The 21,721-nt window shown below is 38.2% G+C and overlaps 1 protein-coding gene across 1 annotated transcript; it reads right to left on the reverse strand.

Annotated features, from left to right (window-relative positions):
* Nucleotides 1–7,384: 7,384 nt before the first annotated feature.
* Nucleotides 7,385–21,111, reverse strand: LOC127626628 (mitochondrial fission 1 protein-like). Its single transcript, XM_052102563.1, has 5 exons — nt 21,020–21,111; nt 17,488–17,620; nt 12,945–13,021; nt 12,754–12,859; nt 7,385–9,666 (listed from the first exon to the last, which is right to left on the reverse strand). The coding sequence occupies exons 1-5, from the start codon at nt 21,062–21,064 to the stop codon at nt 9,554–9,556; spliced, it is 474 nt and encodes a 157-aa protein (XP_051958523.1). The 5' UTR covers nt 21,065–21,111; the 3' UTR covers nt 7,385–9,553.
* Between the last annotated feature and the right edge of the window lie 610 nt (nt 21,112–21,721).

Raw genomic sequence — 21,721 nt, forward strand, 5'->3', positions numbered from 1 at the left:
GCAGTATCACCTTCTGATGAGTCACAATGTCCTCTGTAATCTTTACAGCCCATTCTGCACAGTCGCATATCAACAGGCATGGATGCTGTCCTGCCATTGAAACAGGAATAGGAGCAGAATAATATCCTACCATCCCATAGGAGTTTCTTCCTGGAACCCGTTGACCCAGGGCCGCTGAATAGGATCGAGTTCCCACCCATGTCCATAGATGGAACGGCCTGCTGGCATCGGCATGACGTAATGCTGGGGAGGAAGCAAGAGTTTCTTTGATACTCACAAACGCCTCCTCCATCTCCTCAGTCCAGTCGATCAGCTCCGATCCAGGTTTTCCTCCTTTCAGCCTCTGTGAGTGGTTTAGAAAGTTCAGTGTATTCAGAAACATACTGGCGGCAATAATTCAAAAGACCCATTACTTGCCTTAGACCAGTGACCGTGTTTGGTTTTGGAAGTTCAATGATAGCTTTATCTCGTTCAGGAGTGATGCGTCTGCCGTGCACACCCACAATTTGCCCCAAATAAGTCACTTCAGGCAGTGCTAGCTGTGCTTTCTTCAAGTTAACCTTGAATCCCCCGTTTTGGAGGGCATTCAAAATAGTCTGTACAGCAGTCAAATGTTTGAACTTGGTTGGACTAGCAATTAAAATGTCATCCACATATTGTAGGACAACAGATCCGTCACACTCAATTTGTTTTCTTACCGGATCGATGAAGGATGCTAGTACCTGGTGAAACAGTGTGGGTGAGTTGCAGAAACCTTGTGGCAAACGACTCCATGTCCATTGGCGACCCCTGCTGGTGAAAGCAAATCTGCCTTGATCCTCCTTGGCTAGGGGACAAGTCCAAAAACCATTAGAAATGTCTAAAGCAGTAAAAAGACAATGTTCAGATCCTATCTCGTGTAGGATAGTTGCGGGGTTGGCCACCAGAGGGTGCATTTTCTCAGACACTGCATTCAGAGAAGTGTAATCAATGGTCAAACACCAGCTCCCATCTGGCTTTTTGACAGGCCACATAGGAGAGTTAGTGGGGGAAGCACAGGGGATCACAATTCCCGTTTGCATAACTCATCAACAACAGTTTCAGCACCCTCCCGAGCCTCATTTTTCAAAGGATATTGTCTTTTAGCCTCATGCAAAGGGCCGGGATGCTCAGTGGCTGAATCTGTGCTAAACCACAATCATATTTATCTTTGGCCCATACATCAGGGAATTTGGAAATTATAAACTTCCACTCAGAGCGAGTCTCAGTTAAACTAACAGATCCTGCCACTGCACATTTTCGGTCATGGTGGGGGCCACTCTGAGATAAGCGAATTGTTTCATTGCAGCCAAGCACCCACAGAGAATAATAAAGAGAAATAAACTCAAAATGCCTCCAGTCAATATTCATAATTAAAGAAACAATGAGCCAAATTGTTAAATCTGCACTTATCATCTGCAAAGTATGCAATACAGTGGCTTTTTACACAGTGTTAGAAGTGATCTCAAGATCGAGATCTGTAATTGATACAGTCGCGCCTGTGTCAATCAAAATAAGGCATCCTTCACACTCATCATCGGCTAGCTGGAATACAAAATGAAATGTTAAGAAGCTTGCTAGAGACTGAACACCTCAGACCACATTCATCTTCATAAATGCTCCTATACTTTTGCTGTGTTTCACGCCTGCATTTATTTAGCCCAATCTGTTGCTTTAATGCATTCTCTCACACAGGGGCCCACATCTGCTCACAGCAGACCACATTCAGTTTCATTGTGTTTTTTTTTTTTTCAGTGAAAGTGAATGGTGACTGAGGCTGAACGCTCTTTGGCCTTGATCACTGATAAAGTGTCTCAGTGTTCCCTGCTATCAAAATAGAACTGCATTTGTTTTTCTGTCAGGCAAGCTGAGCACACACACACATTTTCTGCCCAGAAAATCTTCTAAAATTTCACACTCTCATTTTCTGTGATTTTTTTTTTGTTTACCACTTCGACAATGTCTAGCAATGTGGCCCTCTCTGTTACAATTTCTGCATCTGGCAACAGGCTTGGTGCAATCTCTAGAGGTATGACCTTTTTCGTCACAATTATAGCAGGTTATGTTATTGCGGGGACTCATTTCCACTTCCACTGACAGTTATAAGGTGGGGGGCGCGAAACAGCCACATTCAACAATCTGCGCGCCTCAGCATATGGCCCATCGTTCTGATTATCAGTCTGATCAACAGCGCTGAAAGCAGCCGCCGCCTGAACAGTCTGAGAAGAGAAGGTGGGGGCCAAGGAAGGGCGGAGAACTGTCTCCTCTTTCACAGCACTTTCCGCTTTTTCACACACAGCCTCCAAACCCTTACTTAAACTACCCAGATCACAGCCGACTTCCTGCCCAATAATTTTTGCCACTCGCTGGGCAATCAAACTAGACCATCCGTCCATCATATTTGGAATTGCCTCTTCATGGCTTAAAGGTATACCACCCAGTTTACAAATCCATGAATAGGCAAACACGGATAAATATTTGGCCCTATCAGCGTCTTTTTTGTTCTGCAGCCTAAATATAACAACACTTATCTTAAATACACCCTTGGTTTAAAATTCAATAACTTATTTGACTTCAGTTTAACGCAATACACTCAAAGCTTTATTGTTTGTCCAGATAATGTGATTTCCCAAATACAATTCAATCGCTTTAAAGTGATCACTCCTTTTATAATCTAAATATTCTTACTCATCAATTTGATATAAAAGGAGTTATGATCTGACACATGTCCATTCAACAGCTGCTCCCTCTCAGAAAAGAACAGCCCAAGAATAAACATTGTCCAGTCCGCTAAGGGTTAACTTTTTGATTTCATGCACATTTCTTCGATTTGAGCTCGTCAGAGCAGAGCTGTTTACAGCGTGTGCCCTGCTCGTTTTGGTCAGAACTACTCATAAAATTCCCTTTATCAGACATTTTTCTTGGTCACAGTTGAAAATCACTACCGAAAAGATTTTAGCAGCAAATATTTGACGTGGATAAATTAACTATAGCAGCAACAATACTGGATTTCTACCAATTTCACCACAAAGTATTCTTCACAAACATCCTGGTCACATATACTGATCCATACCAATTAGGGTCACAATTTATTTACTTACTTGGGACCGCTCCTGATGCATCCCTGGCAAAACAATCCCTATTGTATTTTATTTTATGTTATAACTAATATCTGAATCCCTAACTGCCTGATTCACTAAGCTCGGGGTACCCCTATCTGAGTTGGAAGAGACTGAGCAGGTTGCCGGGGTGGTGCTTCACCCATGCCCAACTGGGCCCCCTCACAGAGCACGTTTCACTTGCGCTGTTTGCTGTTGCCCCTTAAACAGCTCTCTCAGCGACTTCTTATACTCTCAATAGTATAATTAAATTACTCTTCACACGCCTCGTCGGAGTGAAGCTCTCCGCTCCCTTCAAAATCTCTTCCAGTCAGACAGCCCTAACAATTAATAAAAAGCTTCCTACCTTGTTTGCTGATTTGCCAGAGATGTCACCACGGAGTGATTGCCCGCTAAATCCTCCACCAAACTGTTAGGGGTTTAACAGTTATAACCCAGACCAGATATGGAGAAAGAAAACCAGGAGTCAAGAAGTTCAATTAAAGAATCCAAAATTTACTGAAGAATAGTTTGCAGTGAAATTGGTAGAGCCAGAGGCAAAGTCTCACGAGGAGATCGAAAGCTAACTCATACATTACACAAAATCTTACATCAATTATACCATTTGCAAGGAGTACATTCTATTATTTCACTCCTGATTGGCTAACAGAGCATAAAGTCACAACATATAGATAGCTATAGCACATCAACATTAATCAGCGCAATTGTCGTCCTGGCCTGAGATTTACATCTGAAGTGACCTCGCAGATGGTCTCGGGCGTCTTCGAGTCTGCCTGCTGTGTCTCCCTGGGTTCAAAACCTGGGTAGAAGGTCAATACTCACACACGAAACACTGACGAACGACAGTGTTTCTCTGCGCACTAAGGGAACCAGAGCACACATTTATCAGGTCATTTTAACCAAAACAGTGAGATAAGAAATATTCACCCCTCAGGCAAAGGAGAGGAAAGAAATAATAAGAGAAAATTTACACTTCTACTTATTCAAGTGCTATCACATAGGATTTTAAATCATATAATTAGTCATGGACAGGTAAAAATCAACCACAGAATACATCTGGAACATATGTTTAACATTCTCCCTGGTGTCTCATCTCAAGCTTATTCCCAAGACGACCTTCAAGTCAGCCTCCGTGCAGAACAGAGAGAGAGGCTTCAAGGAATGTGCATGAAATCAAAAATTAACTCTTAACACACATATGATTCGAAGTATATTTCAGTTATGCATAAGAAAAATAAAATTGATTATGTGCGAATGCATATAGTTAATTCATCACTTTATTAAAGAAGTTTAAGCAACAGAATATAGATACATAGTGATCAATACATCTTTATATATGTATCGATATAACTGAAGAGACAAGGGATTTCGACCCTCACCCTTCAGTGTGCAATGGGCACGCAGCCGCGAGCCGTTGGAAAGGGGCCCCGCTGCGTTGGCACATCAACTGCCTAGAGTTGTTGGCTGTACTTTTTGCCCTGCAGAGTTATCTCCCGCTAATTCAGGGCAAAAATGTCTTCAACCGATCAGACAGCACCACCACGGTAGCGTACATAAATTCACGAGTCACAACTCGCCCGTCGTCTCCTCCTTTGGAGCCAGCAGCAACTCAAGTTGCTACTCACATCCCGGGCAACCTCAACGTGGTAGCGGACGTGCTATCACGACAACGCTTGCCCAGTGGAGAGTGGAGGCTTCACCCTCAGTCAGTCCAGCTGATTTGGAAACGGTTTGGCAAGGCCCAGGTAGACCGGTTCACCTCCCAAGAGACCTTCCACTGCCTGCTCTGGTATGCCCGAACAGAGGCTCCCCTCGGGGCAGACACGCTGGCACACAGCTGGCACGCGGGGTTGCACAAGTACGCATTTCCCCCAGTGAGCCTGATTGCACAGGGGAACAAGTCATTCTAGTGGCTCTCTATTGGCCCACTCAGACTTGGTTCTCAGATCTCTTACTCCTCACGACAGCCCCTACCTAGCAAATCCCCCTGAGGAAGGACCTTCTTTCTCAGGGACGGGGCACACTCTGGCATCCGCACTCAGACCTCTGGAACCTCCACGTCTGGCCCCTGGACGGGATGCAGAAGATCTAGCTGATCTACCACCTGCTGTCGTAGACACGACCAACCAAGCCAGAGCCCCTTCTACCAGGCAACTTTACGCCCTGAAATGGCGCTTGTTCGCAAATTGGTGTTCTTCCCAGGCTGAAGACCCACAGAGGTGCGCAGTTAGGTCAGTGCTTTCATTCCTGCAGGAGAGGTTGGAGGAGAGGCTGTCCCCCTCCACCTTGCAGGTGTATGTAGCTGCTATCGCGGCCCACCACGACACAGTAGACAGCAAGTCTTTGGGTAAGCACAACTTAATTATCAGGTTCCTAAGAGGCTTGGCCGGAGGTTAAATCCCTCCCGGCCGAGCCTGTTCACCTCTTGGGATCTCTCTGTGGTCCTCTTGGGCCTTCAGAGACCCCCCTTCGAGCCGCTAGAATCAGTCGGACTCAGGGCCCTATCCTTGAAGACGGCCCTCCTAATCATGCTAGCCTCCATCAAAAGGGTCGGGGACCTGCAAGCATTCTCTGTCAGCAACATCTGCCTGGAGTTCGGTCCGGCAGACACTCACGTGATCCTAAGACCGCGACCGGGCTACGTGCCCAAGGTTCCTACCATTTCCTTCAGGTAAGCTCCTGTGTCAGCAGTACACGGCTCAGTGCATGGCGTGATTTAAATTGCACCCCTAGTGTTGCTTCTTCGACACAACATCGAAGTGAGCGACAGATGGGGAACGTCTAGGTTAGGGAACGAGACGTTTTTTACTCCCGGCCACGTCGCTGTTGCGACCAAACCTCATTGTTGGCTCCTCAGAAAAACCCTGAATGAAACAGACACATTTCCCTCCCTTTATACCCATATGTCCTGGTGTGGGACATGCAAATTCTGTCTGCCAATTTCTCATTGGCCTTTTCTCATAGATGCAAAAGGCTCTCAAGAGAGACCCCTAGTGTCGCTTCTTCGACACATCGTCTCGTTCCCTCCATCAGGGAATGGAGGTTACATCCGTAACCTAGACGTTTGATAATATCTAAATGTACAGCATATTCAAATACATATATTGTGATAAAATATAAAATGAGGTTACAACAAGCCATCAGACAAAAAAAACCTTCTGGTCAAAATGTATTGCAAATTCCAAAGGGAGGTGCGCTTTTTCAATACCATAGGATGGTTAATTCCATCTCAGATTTAAGTTTAAACACACAATAGCTCATACAACAAAAAACATGGAATTTGTGACTCTGAAGCTTTAAAAAAAATTATCATTGTGCACCAAAGAGTACCATATTTGTTAAAAGTGCCATATAACTGTAGATCTAAATGCTTTCCTAAAACCTCAATGAATTGTGCTCTGGCTATGTAACTAGCTTTGAAACAAAAGATAAGCGGATAGCTATGATGGTAAACAATAAGAGACATTCAAAACTGACTAAATCTCTCTGATATTGGAAAATCTGCCCTTCATAAATGTGAATATGAGGGACTTTCTTTTATTAGCTTTGTGTCCAGTTGAGTGTGAGTTGCCGGACAATGACAAAGCTCTTATTGATTTCTACTCTGTGTTGATGATGTCACACTTTCAAACACAGACTTGGCAGAGCCACAGCAATAAAACCAATACTAAAACCTATTGAGGCAATCAGATACATCTTTTTTTTTTTAAGTTAATAAACTCCCAAGTTTAAGATAAAATAACTTTCAGATTTGAGTTGTGTACTAAACATGCATGTTGCTCTTAACTAAATATTGAGTAAGCTAACTCGTACATTTTGATAGCACTTAACGTTAAACATAACTCGTTGGCTGAACTTAAATTTAACAAGTAATCTCAATTTAAGTACTTTAAATAATGAAAATATTAAAATGAGCCAACGTGAATGCTAGCATGCTAATTATGAATGCACATTATATAGTAACACTCTCCCTGTCAATTGCCATGCAAACAGTGATTACGTATTTAAAATGACAAAATATTAGTAACTTATTTCACTACAGTAACAATTAAAATAGTTAGTAATCAGAATCAGCATTGGGTAAGTTACTCTTAAAAAGTAATTAATTACTAACTACTAATTACATCTTCTACAGTGCAATTTGATTACTGTACTAATTACTCTGTCTGAAAAGTAACTGTATTACTTATTACTAATTACTTTCTAAAACCCTTATCAACCTCAACCAGATGAAAAACACAGCGATAGACATGAAACTGTTCTTTTATTTCTTTCAAATAAATTATATAAAATAAAATGCATTATTCATGAACTGGTCAATGAATTTAAGGGGGCTGCATTAAATTAGAAAACATACATTTTAACACTAGACATAACATTTCGATGTTAAATTCACAATTGTTTTATAAAGAATTGTTTTATAGTCTATACAATATTTAACACAATTACATCTGAAGTAATTGTAATTAAATGAATGAAAATTTAACAGTAATCCCTTTACTTGTTTTATGAAAAAGTAATTACAGTAATTACAGGGGTTTGGGGGGTAGTAAGTCAGTCCTGTGGCGCCCTGGCCTGAATCGGGCAGGGGAAAGAGTGTGATGAGGGGGCATGGCCAGGCCGTTTTGGTGCACAGCCAGCGCTGAATCAGCTGATCAGTGGGAGAGCAAGATAAAGAAGAGCCGATCCGCACTGCATGTGTGTCTCTGTTTGATTATGTTTCATATTATTTTAAGTTTAAGAATAAACTTAGTTTTTAAGAATATCATAAATATTTTGGGACAAACCATAGCAAAAGAATTGCAATGTCCTGCCAACGGCCCAAAACATCATTGCTCTTAGCATTGTGACAACGAGTCTCACATGTGCAAGCACTACTCACATTTTCATAAGTTTTCTATCTTTAATCTTACATTTTATTTGAATTCAAATCAACTTTCCATATACATTTATTCCTACATCAAACTTGAGTGAAGACAAGAGTGAAAATGAAGTACATTCAAACATGTAGAGCATGGGGTTTAATTGTTTAATTTGGTGCTTGTGTTTAAAATTGGCAATATGCATTGTTGTTATAAAGACATAAACACAAACAAAATCTGATACTCCTCGTACAGAATACACCATGAGACAAACTCTTGTCTTTATGATTTAGTGCAAGAACAAAACATGCATTTTATTATGGCTACACATATTTGAACTATACATGTCAGGCTTTTAACTAAAAGATTTGGCCTAGGCATCATTGGAAGGTTTAATTTACATTGTTACAGCTGTATACTTGTTTTTGTTTTTTACATTACATTTCTAAACTGCTTTAAAAACTCTTCAAATACAAGCACAAGAAGACGTATACAAGGACATTCGTTTGGTATGGTCTTAAACTTAGAAAGTAAAAGAAATCCAGTTATATATATATATATATATATATATATACACACAACCGGTCAAAACTTTTGACTGATATGTTTCTCTGATCTTAAAAATCTTTTGATCTGAAGGCGTATGCTTAAATGTTTTAAATGAGATTTGTAGACAAAAATATAATTGTGCCAATATATTCATTTATTTCAGTATAAAACTAAAATTTTATTTTAAAAAAATACATTTTTAAAATTGATGAGAAAAGCAGCCAATAAGTGCCCAACATAGATGGGAACTCCTTCAATACTGTTTAAAAAGCATCCCAGGGTGATACCTCAAGAAGTTGCTTGAGAAAATGCCAAGAGTATTATGATTATTAGATTCTAGGCAAAGGGTGACCACTTTGAAGATGCTAAAATACTAAAGTTTTGATTTATTTTGGATTTTGTTTAGTCACAACATAATTGCTATAGTTCAATTATGTTACTCCATAGTTTAGATGACTTTACTATAAAAATATATAATAAAGAATAAGTGTTTCAAAACTTTTGACCATTAGTGTGAATATCTGGTGTTAAGGTTATATACACCTGTTCGTTAGATGAATACAAATGAAACCGATAACATTTCATCTTAATAGACATCAATATCTTAAAAATTTTGTTTAATGAATATGTGCTGATCCATGGATGCTTTTTAGCATACTCAATGAGGGGACACTTGCAAGGACAATGAATAAAAAACGCTAAAACAGTTCAATGTTAATGTTAACTGAAAAACATGTATTGTTGTAGCTCTTTCTCTCTAACAGAGATGTGAAGAGGTGCTGCTCTGGTCATTATGCTTTAAGTGTGAGGGAGTTCTGATTTAGTTTAAAATGCACTGGCCTTATATAGAGGAATTCTTAAAAAACTAGTAAGGCATCAGATGGTTAATTGGTTTTCTGTCAGTGTCATCATGACTGACTTGCAGGTCTTTCATTCCAAACCTAAAACAGGTCTTAACATCCTCACTTATAAGGCATCATGAAGTATGTGTCTCAGCTCATTGTCTTAAGATTTCTTAGCCACAGCTAAACCAACCAGACCCATCAATCCAGCCAATCCAGCCAAACCAGCCAAACCAAGACCAATTCCACCAACAATTGCCATCCCAACAAGTCCATCTGGAGAACATGAGAAACAGAAGCACATTGAATACAAAGTGACGAGGCATGTGAAAACTACATAAACATGCTGATATTAGTCCATTTCCAGATATGTACAATATAATATCACACAAGAGTGCTCTTGAACTGAATAGCATCACAATTGTGAATTGGCATAATGCTGCAGTTCTATAAACAAAACGTTAATATTGAGAAAGTTGCATTTTAGACACATTCTAAGCCATGAACGAAAACCAACCAGACCCGAGGTGAATCACAACATTTAAAACTTTGATACAAGTAACAGTGTAGAGTGATGTGAAAAAGTATTTGCCATTATATTTTTCTTACTAAATTATTTTAGATATTCAAACAAGATATAACATAAAACAAAGGCAACCAGAGTAAACACAAAATACAGTTTAAGTATATATATATATATATATTTTTTTTACTGAAGCAAAAAGTTATCCAACACCTATATCACCCATGTGAAAAAATAACTGCCTTAACCTAAATAGCTGGTTGTGCCACCTTTAGCAGCAACAACTGCAACCAATCGCTTCCGATAACTGGAGATCAGTGTTTCACAACGTTGTGGTGGAATTTTGGCCCACTCTTCTATTGTGTGTTCTTCCGTTTCTGCAGAACTGCTTTAGTTCAGTCACACTAGAAGGTTTTCGAGCATGAACTGCCCATTTAAGATGCTGCCACAGCATTACAAGCGGGTTCGAGGCTTTGAATAGGCCACTCCAAAACTCACTTCTTGTGAGCCATTGAGAGGTGAACATACTCCTATGATTCATTGTCATTGGATCATTGTCTTGCTGCATAATCCAGTTGCGTTGAGCTTCAATTCATAGACCCATGACCTGACATTCTCCTTTAGGATTATTTGGTAGAGAGCAGAATTCAAGTTTCCCTCAATTATTGCAAGTCATCCTGGCCCTGAAGCAAAGCATCCCCACACCATCACACTACCATCAATATGCTTGACTGTAGGAATGATGTTCTTTTTGTGGAATTGTGTTTGATTTACGTCAGATGTAACTGTCTTCCAAACAGTTCCACTTTCAACTCATTGATCCACAGAACATTCCAAAAGGTTTGAGGATCATCAAGGTGTGTTTTTGCAAAATTCAGACAAGACTTAATGTTCTTCTGGGTTAGTAGTAGTTTTCGCCTCGACACTCTTCCATGGATGGCATTTTTGGCCAGTGTCTTTCTGATAGTTGAGTCATGAACAGCGACCTTTATTGAAGCGAGAGAGGCCTGCAGTTCCTTGGATGTTATTTTGCGACTTCCTGGATGAGTCGTCGCTGTGCTCTTGGAGGAATTTTGGAAGGTCGGCCACTTCTGGGAAGGTTCACTACTGTGCCAAGTTTTCTTCATTTAGAGATAATGGCTCTCACTGTGGTTCTTTGGAGTCCCAGAGCCTTTAAATTAACTTTGTAACTCTTCCCAGACTGTATTTCAATCAAATATTTCCTCGTCATTTCTGGAATTTCTTTTAACCTTGGCATAGTGTGCTACTTGGTGAAACCTTTTAGCCAAATTCATGCTGTTGAAAAAGTTCTGTTTAGGTGTTGATTTGATTGAACAGGGCTGGCAGTAATCAGGTCTGGGTTTGTCTAGCCCAGCTGAACTTAGATGCTGATTTAGTAACTAAGGGGGCAAAAGCCATCAGACTTCTCAATACTCAGAGACTGGTTTGACACACACGTGTCCTGAGTTGCACTTTAATAACTGTCACTTTATAACTGTCTGCTACCTCAATAACTGCTATGTGCATAGAACATTATCTCATAGTATGTTATGTTTACATTTTTAGAAACTGTCATCTTTTTGCACTACTGAGTACTGGTCGGCGCTGCACTGTCTATTGTCCTGTTCATTGTCAGTAATTTGTTGTACTGTCCTGTACTTTTTGCACATGTTTGCACGTGCACTTTATATAGGTATATATAGGTAGTTTATATAGGTATTTTATTTCGTTGTGTAGTCTCATGTGGTCCTGTGTTGGTCCTTTGTTGTTTTTATGTACCACCATGGTCCTGGAGGAACGTTGTCTCGTTTTGCTGTGTACTGTACTAACTGTATATGGTTGAAACGACAATAAAAACCACTTGACTTGACTTGAAATACTATTTCACACAGGCCCAGTTGGTATTGGATAACTTTTTTGCTTCAATAAATAACATTATCATTTAAAAACTGTATTTTGTGTTTATTCAGACTGCCTTTGTTTTATGTAAGATTTTGTTTGAATTTTTTAATCAATTTAGTATGAGATATACACAAAAATAAATCAGGATGGGGCAAATATATTTTCACAGCACTGTCCTTAACGTAGTTCATGAGGGAATGAACTACAATCCCATGAAGCATTGCAAAAGACATAATCCAATTTAAAAATTATGAAAAATATAAAACTATTGATTTAAAGTTGTTATTATTACATGGAAAAATGTTTTGAAAAATATTTAGATATTTTCAAACATATGAGTAGTTTGAAAGTGTAAGGACATTGACTCGATTGCATCATTCGCAGTGCATCATGGGAGTGGGCAGAAGCTGCAGAGCTTGTTTGGTACACTTTGTTGGCAGCGGTTCTCTGATTGGTGGATGTTTTCGTCTCAGGATAATGGTAGTGCAGTTCTTCACCAGGAATTCCACAATTAAACACAATACTTAAAAAAATTCAGTTGAAATAATGTGGACTGATAGTTTTAACATTAGCATATACCACCGATTAACAACCTCGAAGCACATGATAGGTCTTTACTGTGTTTCTGATTTATTGTTAAAAATTGATTTTGCCTATGGAAAAAGATTCATGGGATTTTTACTTCTGGAACTAGACTTTTATGCTCTATATAGCCAGTTATTTTTGTAAATTCTTGCCCTACAAAGGAAAATAGTTCAAAAGGAATTTGAAACAGACCAATGGTCAACCGTTGCGTCTCGTGAACACCAACACAATCACAGTCAAGTGGAGTGATATAAACAGCGAATATTTCCAGAGTTGTTTTACAACTATATATATATATATATATATATATGACTGGATGCACATACTGTACAAACACGTGTGCTTCATCTCACCTTTTTTCATGGCTTTGTGAATGAGCTTTTCCAGATCTAAAGCTTGAGCGTTTCCAGGTTCGTTCTTCAATAAAGTCCTGATATATTTCAGACCTCTCTCATACTCCTGTGAATAAAAGTGGAGCATAAGTGTTGGAAAGTCATTTAAACTACAAGTGTGTGATGTAAATATTAAAGGCTTTCTTAACCACCTTGAGTTTGTAGTTTGCAACAGCAAGATAAAACAGGTAATCCCGCTGGTCATCTTTGGTGCCCTTGTGAATAAGCTCTAATAAGAGAAATTTCAATTATTTCCATATTTAGTCAAAAAAACATTTTTTATTTTTTTATGTATCATGTTAAAAGGATAGTTCAATCAAAACTGAAAATTCTCTCATCATTAACTCACCCTCCTGCCATCCCAGATGTGTATGATTTTTTTTCTTCTACTGAACACAAATCAAGATTTCTAGAAGATAATTTTAGCTCTGTAGGTCCATACAATGCATGTGAATGGTGACCAAAACTTCCAAGCTCAAAAAAGGCACATAAAGGCAGTTATCCATAAGAATCCAGCGGTTAAATCAATATCTTCTAAAGATATTGATTCCCTGCCCAGTAGGTGGCGATATGCACGAAGAATGCAAATCACCAAAAACACAAGGAAAATCTGAAAGTGGAGAATTACAAAAAAAAAGGACTTAAATACTGATCTGTTTCTCATGCACGCAATCAAATGCTTCAGAACACATGGATTAAATCACTGGAGTCTTATGGATTACTTTTCTGCTGCCTTTATGTGCTTTTTTCTAGCTTGAAAGTTCTGGTCACCATTCACTTGCATTGTATGGACCTAAAGAGCTGAAATATACATTTGTGCTCTGCAGAAGAAAGTCAAACACATCTTGGAAAGCATTAGGGTGAATGATGAGAATTTTCATTTTTGGGTGAACTACCTTTTAATATATTAATTAATTAACACTAGTACTGAATTGAATGTAATAATACCCATAACACTTTAAACATTGATTCTCACAATGTGTAACTACAAAGTTTAATTGTAGTTGCACTCTTAAAACTAATGGACTTCAGTTACACAAAAGTCTGACTTTGTCAAACAATAACATTTATAACCTCTTCATTGTCCCTCCTAACAGAAAATAATGAATCATTGTCATTCAGATAAAAAAACATATCATTAAATGTAACTATTGTGAAGTTGCAATATCTAGTCTTAAATTAATCATGCGGGAAGTTGTTTGAGGAGCTGCCGAGTGGCATGATAGGCAATTAAAATATTACACCACTGACAGGATGCCGTTTAAATGGCATATTATGACATGAAGGGCAACAATAAAAATGGAACCTATTCTTTCGATTACCATTTACAAACTTTTCAAGTGGTTTTATAGATTTTATTGCACTATTAAGTTTTCAAGTGCTACAAATGATTCACAACATTCACACATTGGATAATATAACCCCACTCTTGTTTGATTGTGAGGCAAGAGATCTTAGTCAGGGTAGACTCTGGTATTTACATTTTTATGACTGAAAATGAGGCTGTGAAGGATAGATGTGCATTGTACAGTTTAATATCTTCATGTTGATTATTCAGATGATGAAACTTCATATCAATCATGCCAAAAGAAATCTGGTTCACAAAAAAATTCCAGAAAACATGGGTGGTGAACATTATATATGATCTAGATTGGATGAACAGGTTTATTTTATGCAGCCGAATGTGACCCAACTCTGCTCAAATCTGAATTATTTTTTTGTAAGGTTGTTCATATTAAATTTGAAATGTAGTCCATATCAGATACTGGTTTAAACAGCCGAAACTCCTAAACTGAACCGCATGCATAAAACAAACCCTGGTGTGATTACAAAATATATCATTACTGTAATTCAATTATAATTAACCATTATTATTTTGTATTTATTTAATACAGTTTATCAAATAATATATCGGCAAGTCAAGTCTTTTACAGTTGTAAAATGGAACTACCAACTAAGCTCAAGAATGGGATATAATAAGGGTCATTCTCAAAACAATCTGACTTTCCAACTTGTACATTATTTTATTATTTAATTATGTTTCACGAATAATTATTCAGAACTGCATTGCCTTGCAAACACTTTTACATAAATCTACCACTGTCTGGTATCTTTTCATGTGCATAGTTTATCATTTACTGTACGTGTAATCCAAATGAATCGCCGAATCCAACACCATGTCTTTGGGCCACATTCATCTGCGGTGTGAACAAAGACTTTGTCTATACCTCACAGCCGTATTTTAATATACTGTCTCCCCTGAATAATGTCAATAAACAAGGAAACTGCTCTAAACTGAGTAAGAAGACGATATAAAAAGCTAAAAGTCTTAATAATAATTAAGATTCCATTTTAGGAATATTCAATTTGCCATGAACCAACATTAAATTATATTCTGGTGCCTACATTCAGTTTAGACATAGACATGTTCAGTATTGCAAAGGAAATGTCAAAAATAGAAGGGAAAAGATGCAAGGGTACTGCAAAGGGCAATTGTTGTCGACATATTTCAAGGAATTAAATGGAGCCTTTACACACGTCCATGAAGCGGAAGTCGTCATTGTTGGGTAAATGCAACTATGGGCGCTGCCGAGGTGTACGTGTTTTCAGTCCTTTAAAGTTTTGCCTGCATTTACGTTTGGAGATGTTGAACGCATCGTCCATCAACAGTTAAATCTAAACTCCAAAAAGGCTACAAGTTGTTTTTCGAGGGTCTGCACGAGTAAGAATGTAAGTCCATAAAAAAAATATATTATTGTGCATTAAATCAGTAGGCACATATTTATGTAGTAAAGGAACGATCTACATATCCATCGCCATAAATTGCAAAAAAGAGGGCACAGTTAACAAATCTGTGAGTTGCACTTGGTGAAATGGGGTGACGCAGGATGTGAAGGAGTGGAGAGGCCCATGTCCCTCTCCATCTGAATTTTAACCCTATCAAACACACACTCTCGTGTCGGTTGTGATTCATATACCGTTTGTATACTTTGTATAGCTTAGATTAAAAAGTGTTTCACAATTCCACCTTTGAATGACTGCTGTAAATCTCATTTGCGTTTAATTGCGTGAACCCACCGAGCTCGTACAAAGTTCAGCATCTTTTGGAGATTTGTGGAAACACAAATCCAGACATTTTCATTTAAAATTAGTGCAATAAGGAACACTGTAGTACAGGTTATTACTTCTCTTCCCAATCGTCGCCATACAGTAGTTTAACCAACTATGTCGACTTCCGCTTCGTGAACGCGGAAGTGTAAAAAGGGTCCATTAGGCAACATAAGCCAGGAATTAGGCCTGTCGACAATGCAAAATGGTAAAATTACATATTAAAACATATTTGTAACACGGTTCAAATGGGCAAGGAGGAGGCGAGAACTGGACAAAGCATCAAAGTAACATTTTAATGAAAACTTAAACAAAAACACACACACGGCAGCTGCGTGTGGCTCTCTCTCTCTCGAACTGCTGCATCCGGTTCGGCCTTATCCCTCTCCATGGCTGATTAGCCCGATTGGGGCCAGCCATGCGCATTCATGGCCAGGCCCCGGCCTCCTCCTCATCACAATATTAAACAACTTTCATGACTTCGTGCTTCTCTGCTATACCATAATTAAATTTAGTAAGGGAATTTTCTGAAAAATTGAAATTTCCTTTGCTTTTTGGTAATGGCACTAAAATATTTTTGTTAAGGAAGGGAAAAGTAAAAATAAAGTGACTTTATAAATATAAACAAATATTTACAATTAAAATCCCAGACACATCCCAGATGTATGACTTACTTTCTTCTGCAGAACACAAACAAAGATTTTTAGAAGAATATTTCAGCTCTGTATGTCCATACGATGCAAGTGAATGGTGACCAGAACTCAGAATGTTCAAAAATGATATAAAGGCAGCATAAAAGAAAGCCATACGGTGTGGGTGAGAAATCAATATTTAATTCATTTTTTACTATACATCTACACCTTCACTTCCCCATTTCAGGTTTGGGCTGGTCAAAGGTGGAGATTTATAGTAAAAAAGGACTAACCTATCATATTGCTTAGGGCTGCACAATTAATTGAAATAAAATCAAAACCGCGATATGACCTTGTGCGATTATTAAATTGCAACGGGCTGCAATTTAATTAAATAAATAAATAATCTGCTCCCTTCAAAGTTTATTTGCGCTGCTCAGTCCAGTCTATATTAAGTTAGAGCATTGTTACAGTGTTTTCAGAGCGGTTCAGTGCTCCACAACTCCCTCTCATGCTTAGAGAAACAGAAGTGATCAGAGTTCGGTTCCTTAAGTGCTCTAAACGCTTTATTTACACTAAACTGGCGAGTCCTGCGTGAAGTGTTTTTTATTATTATCTGCGATAGCAGCATCTCAGTCTCCGCAAGAAACAGGTCTCATAATAACGCGGAATACAAGATGGTGTATAATTCAAACATCTTTATTAAATGATTGCTGTTCAGCAGAATGAAAAGGCATACACATCTGGGATGGCATGAGGATGAGTAAATTATGAGAGATTTTTAATTTTGAGGTCCATTTAAGATAACGCAACTTGAGAAGACATTCCTACAAGCAAATGACATTTTGTCGTCAGGACATGACAGCCAATAATGATCTTTGCACACTAATGATCTTCCACATCTGACTCGGCTGAGCAAAATGTAACTTTCTCATTGAACTCATGTATTAGTTACCATTGAGCAGCACGATTCCCTTCTTGATGTCCTCTGAGTGTTTGCTCCTAATCAGACACCATGCATACTCGAACTGAGTGTCTTTAGAAAAACACCCCTTCGCCAACTCTGCCTTGTATTTCTTCTCAAATTTCTGAAAATCAAAATAATATAAAGATGACAAGCCATCTACTACTATTGGGCCAAATATGATGTGCCACATGCTTTAATGAGAATCTGTAGCTTAGTTTCCATCCACCTTTCTTGCTACTTTGTTATCGACAAAATATTTTTGATAAATTTGCCATCTTCTGCCTGTTTCCATTCAACAGATATCTGCCCAGAAGCCGTTTCCATACAGAAATGTGTATTTATCGCTAATTCCCCTGCCAGATGTCCATAATTTTTCTCTCTGAAGGTTTGGTAAAATGGGGAGAGTATTGAGGCAATTCATTGAAATTAGCCAGTTTACTGTCATTTTAATTTCACAAATAAAAGCAATCAGAAGATGAGGAATTCCAATCAAAAAGGAACAGTTGACCTTCTGAAAGGACTGTAATATTGGTCCTGATGTTGCACCTATCGCAGGTTGTCAACGGTTCCGACCCGAAAGTGAATCGTCATGGCCCTGTTCAAGCTGGCAACCTGCACTAAGTAGTGGCGGAAACATTCGTCCTTGGTATAAGGACCATCCATCGATGTGTATTGTGTGCACAGCTATTAAAGAAAAATGTATGCAGTGTAATATCAGAGTTTACATTTATGAAAGATTCCAGATCTTCAATAGGTTATTTTGAACAATCATCTAATCTAAAGCATCGCCATCACTATGTCCTGCGTATTTCTCCAGCAGCTTTTAACGACCAACTGAACTTGATTATCACCTAAAATTGATTTTAGCATCATAATGCAATTTACATTTTCTGAAGAAGCTCAGCAAATGCGATCTGAGGTAAAGAAGGTTAGATTTAAAATATTTAAATGTTTTAACATTTTTAAAAGCTCATTTTCTGAAAGTGAATTCATTGGACAAATAGTTCTGATTCTTGAAGAAAAGTGTAGAACATTCTGAGAATGTCATTTGGCCGACTTTTTTCAACTACAGAACAGGGTAAGGATCATGAAAGTTTGTGTAAAGAAAAGGCATATATAGGTCTCAAAATATATATTTTTTTGTTTGGTAATTTATTTTTTTAATTTAATGCTTTTTTCGTTTGGTAATTTATTTAATTTTATACAGGGGGGAAAAGTACAAATAATAATTTTATAGAATTGGGCTATAAATTAGTGTTCCAAAAAAGCACATGGAAGCTTTTCTCCTAGTATTGTGTATTTATTTTTCATTTAAAACATCTTTGTGCACATAAATTATATGTATTATGGGCTAATTCCATGACTGCCGTCTATTATTTTGAATGGTGTGGAAAGGCAACTTTAATAAATGAACGGATGGCTACCGCGATTAAATTAATCGCAAACAGCGGCCATTCATTTGTTCGCTGTGCACTTGAGGTGAATGTTATGAGATATTTACAGGTGAAACTCGAAAAATTAGAATATCGTGCAAAAGTTCATTAATTTCAGTAATTCAACTTAAAAGGTGAAAATAATATATTATATAGACTCATTACAAGCAAAGTAAGATATTTCAAGCCTTTATTTGATATAATTTTGATGATTATGGCTTACGGCTTATGAAAACCCCAAATTCAGAATCTCAGAAAATTAGAATATTGTGAAAAGGTTCAGTATTGTAGGCTCAAAGTGTCACACTCTAATCAGCTAAACACCTGCAAAGGGTTCCTGAGCCTTTAAATGGTCTCTCAGTCTGGTTCAGTTGAATTCACAATCATGGGGAAGACTGCTGACCTGACAGTTGTGCAGAAAACCATCATTGACACCCTCCACAAGGAGGGAAAGCCTCAAAAGGTAATTGCAAAAGAAGTTGGATGTTCTCAAAGTGCTGTATCAAAGCACATTAATAGAAAGTTAAGTGGAAGGGAAAGTGTGGAAGAAAAAGGTGCACAAGCAGCAGGGATGACCGTAGCCTGGAGAGGATTGTCAGGAAAAGGCCATTCAAATGTGTGGGGGAGCTTCACAAGGAGTGGACTGAGGCTGGAGTTACTGCATCAAGAGCCACCACACACAGACGGGTTCTGGACATGGGCTTCAAATGTCAAACGTCTTACCTGGGCTAAAGAAAAAAAGAACTGGTCTGTTGCTCAGTGGTCCAAAGTCCTCTTTTCTGATGAGAGCAAATTTTGCAAGAATGGAGAGGCACACAATCCAAGATGCTTGAAGTCCAGTATGAAGTTTCCACAGTCTGTGTTGGTTTGGGGAGCCATGTCATCGGCTGGTGTTGGTCCACTGTGCTTTATTAAGTCCAGAGTCAACGCAGCCGTCTACCGGGACATTTTAGAGCACTTCATGCTTCCTTCAGCAGACAAGCTTTATGGAGATGCTGACTTCATTTTCCAGCAGGACTTGGCACCTGCCCACACTGCCAAAAGTACCAAAACCTGGTTCAATGACCATGGTATTACTGTGCTTGATTGGCCAGCAAACTCGCCTGACCTGAACTCCATAGAGAATCTATGGGGCATTGCCTAGAGAAAGATGAGAGTCATGAGATCAAACAATGCAGAAGAGCTGAAGGCCGCTATTGAAGCATCTTGGTCTTCCATAACACCTCAGCAGTGCCACAGGCTGATAGCATCCATGCCACGCCGCATTGAGGCAGTAATTAATGCAAAAGGGGCCCAAACCAAGTACTGAGTACATATGCATGATTATACTTTTCAGAGGGCCGACATTTCTGTATTTAAAATCCTTTTTTTATTGATTTCATGTAATATTCTAATTTTCTGAGATTCTGAATTTGGGGTTTTCATAAGCTGTAAGCCATAATCATCAAAATTATATCAAATAAAGGCTTGAAATATCTTACTTTGCTTGTAATGAGTCTATATAATATATTAGTTCCACCTTTTAAGTTGAATTACTGAAATTAATGAACTTTTGCACGATATTCTAATTTTTCGAGTTTCACCTGTATATTGGCACTTCTGGAGTGTCATGTTTGCAGTTTCAGATCTATATGCCGTTAAGATCAATCCATAATCACGTACAAAATATTGGCTTTCAATTATGTATATCATCGTCGTCATGATTAACTCGATTAACGATTGGGGTAAATTCTGTCATGTGACAATAAATATTTGCGTTAATGCCAATTTTCTCGACAAGTGTTTCCAAACTAGTTTTTGATGTATCGACAAAGAGTATATGTGCTAGAGTGAAACGGACAAATATTATGTCGACACTTGTGAAATTTTAGCAATAATTTGCGTTTCTTTCAGCTTTATTTTGATGCGCTAAAACTTTTATCGCAAAAAAAATCCTTGGATGGAAACGTAGTTAGTATTACTGAGGTTTGATGCGACAGCTGGCAGATTTGGGAACAATCACCCTCATTCAGAGAAGTGTTCACACATGTCAATTAATTTTCAACAGGAATCATTTCAGATAGACATTAGAAAAGACTACAAATTACCTCTAAGTCCTCTGTAGCGACAACCTCACCAACGACAGCCTCCATGATAGATGAAACAGTGATGTGTTTACACCGGAAGCTCTGTTGTTGAAACTTTTTCAGAGACTGTGTTTACGTATTTCCGCCTTATTTACAAATTATTATTTTTTTTAAATAATAATAATTCGTGTAAATTATTATATATTTGTATTATATATATATATTTTTCATTTTATTTCTCTGGAATTAGTTTTAACAAACGAGTTACCACATATGTAAGGTTTCTGATACAGCTGTGGAGAGAGTGACAGTAATTTTGTCAACTTCTCTCTTCTGAATGTCCTAATCCATCGCCCTCTATTTTTATTTTATTTTGTATTTTTTTTTATTTGTAAATTTGTAAAAATTGAATATTTGTGATTTCTTTTGATGTTGGAGCAAATGTGTTTGCAAAAAAATAAAAATAAAATTAAAATAACATAAAACCAAAACACGGAAGTGTGAAAAGAGTCAGTTACACCAGAGTTCCTAGTGACACCTCTTTTATGTATGTGTAAAGATCCACATACATAAAAAGAAATGGTCAGGGTCCAAGCCAAATTTCATTCATTTTCTCCAGGAGATCAAGAACTACAGCACCTGTTTGGAGAATATTGTCAACAAAAAAAGCAAAAAGTATCTTTTAGATTAAGGAATTCAAATTTTGTACACTCTGGTATTTTC

The sequence above is a fragment of the Xyrauchen texanus genome, chromosome 3, assembly GCF_025860055.1.
Source record: "Xyrauchen texanus isolate HMW12.3.18 chromosome 3, RBS_HiC_50CHRs, whole genome shotgun sequence".
Taxonomy (NCBI): Eukaryota; Metazoa; Chordata; class Actinopteri; order Cypriniformes; family Catostomidae; genus Xyrauchen; species Xyrauchen texanus.

Coding starts and splice junctions, on each gene's coding strand:
- LOC127626628 (XM_052102563.1), bottom strand. CDS start 21,064: ATGGAGGCTGTCGTTGGTGAGGTTGTCGCTACAGAGGACTTAGAG. Junction 17,621..21,019: donor TCGCTACAGAGGACTTAGAG/GTAATTTGTAGT, acceptor TTTGATTTTCAG/AAATTTGAGAAGAAATACAA. Junction 9,667..12,753: donor TCACAAAGCCATGAAAAAAG/GTGAGATGAAGC, acceptor CATGTTCTCCAG/ATGGACTTGTTGGGATGGCA.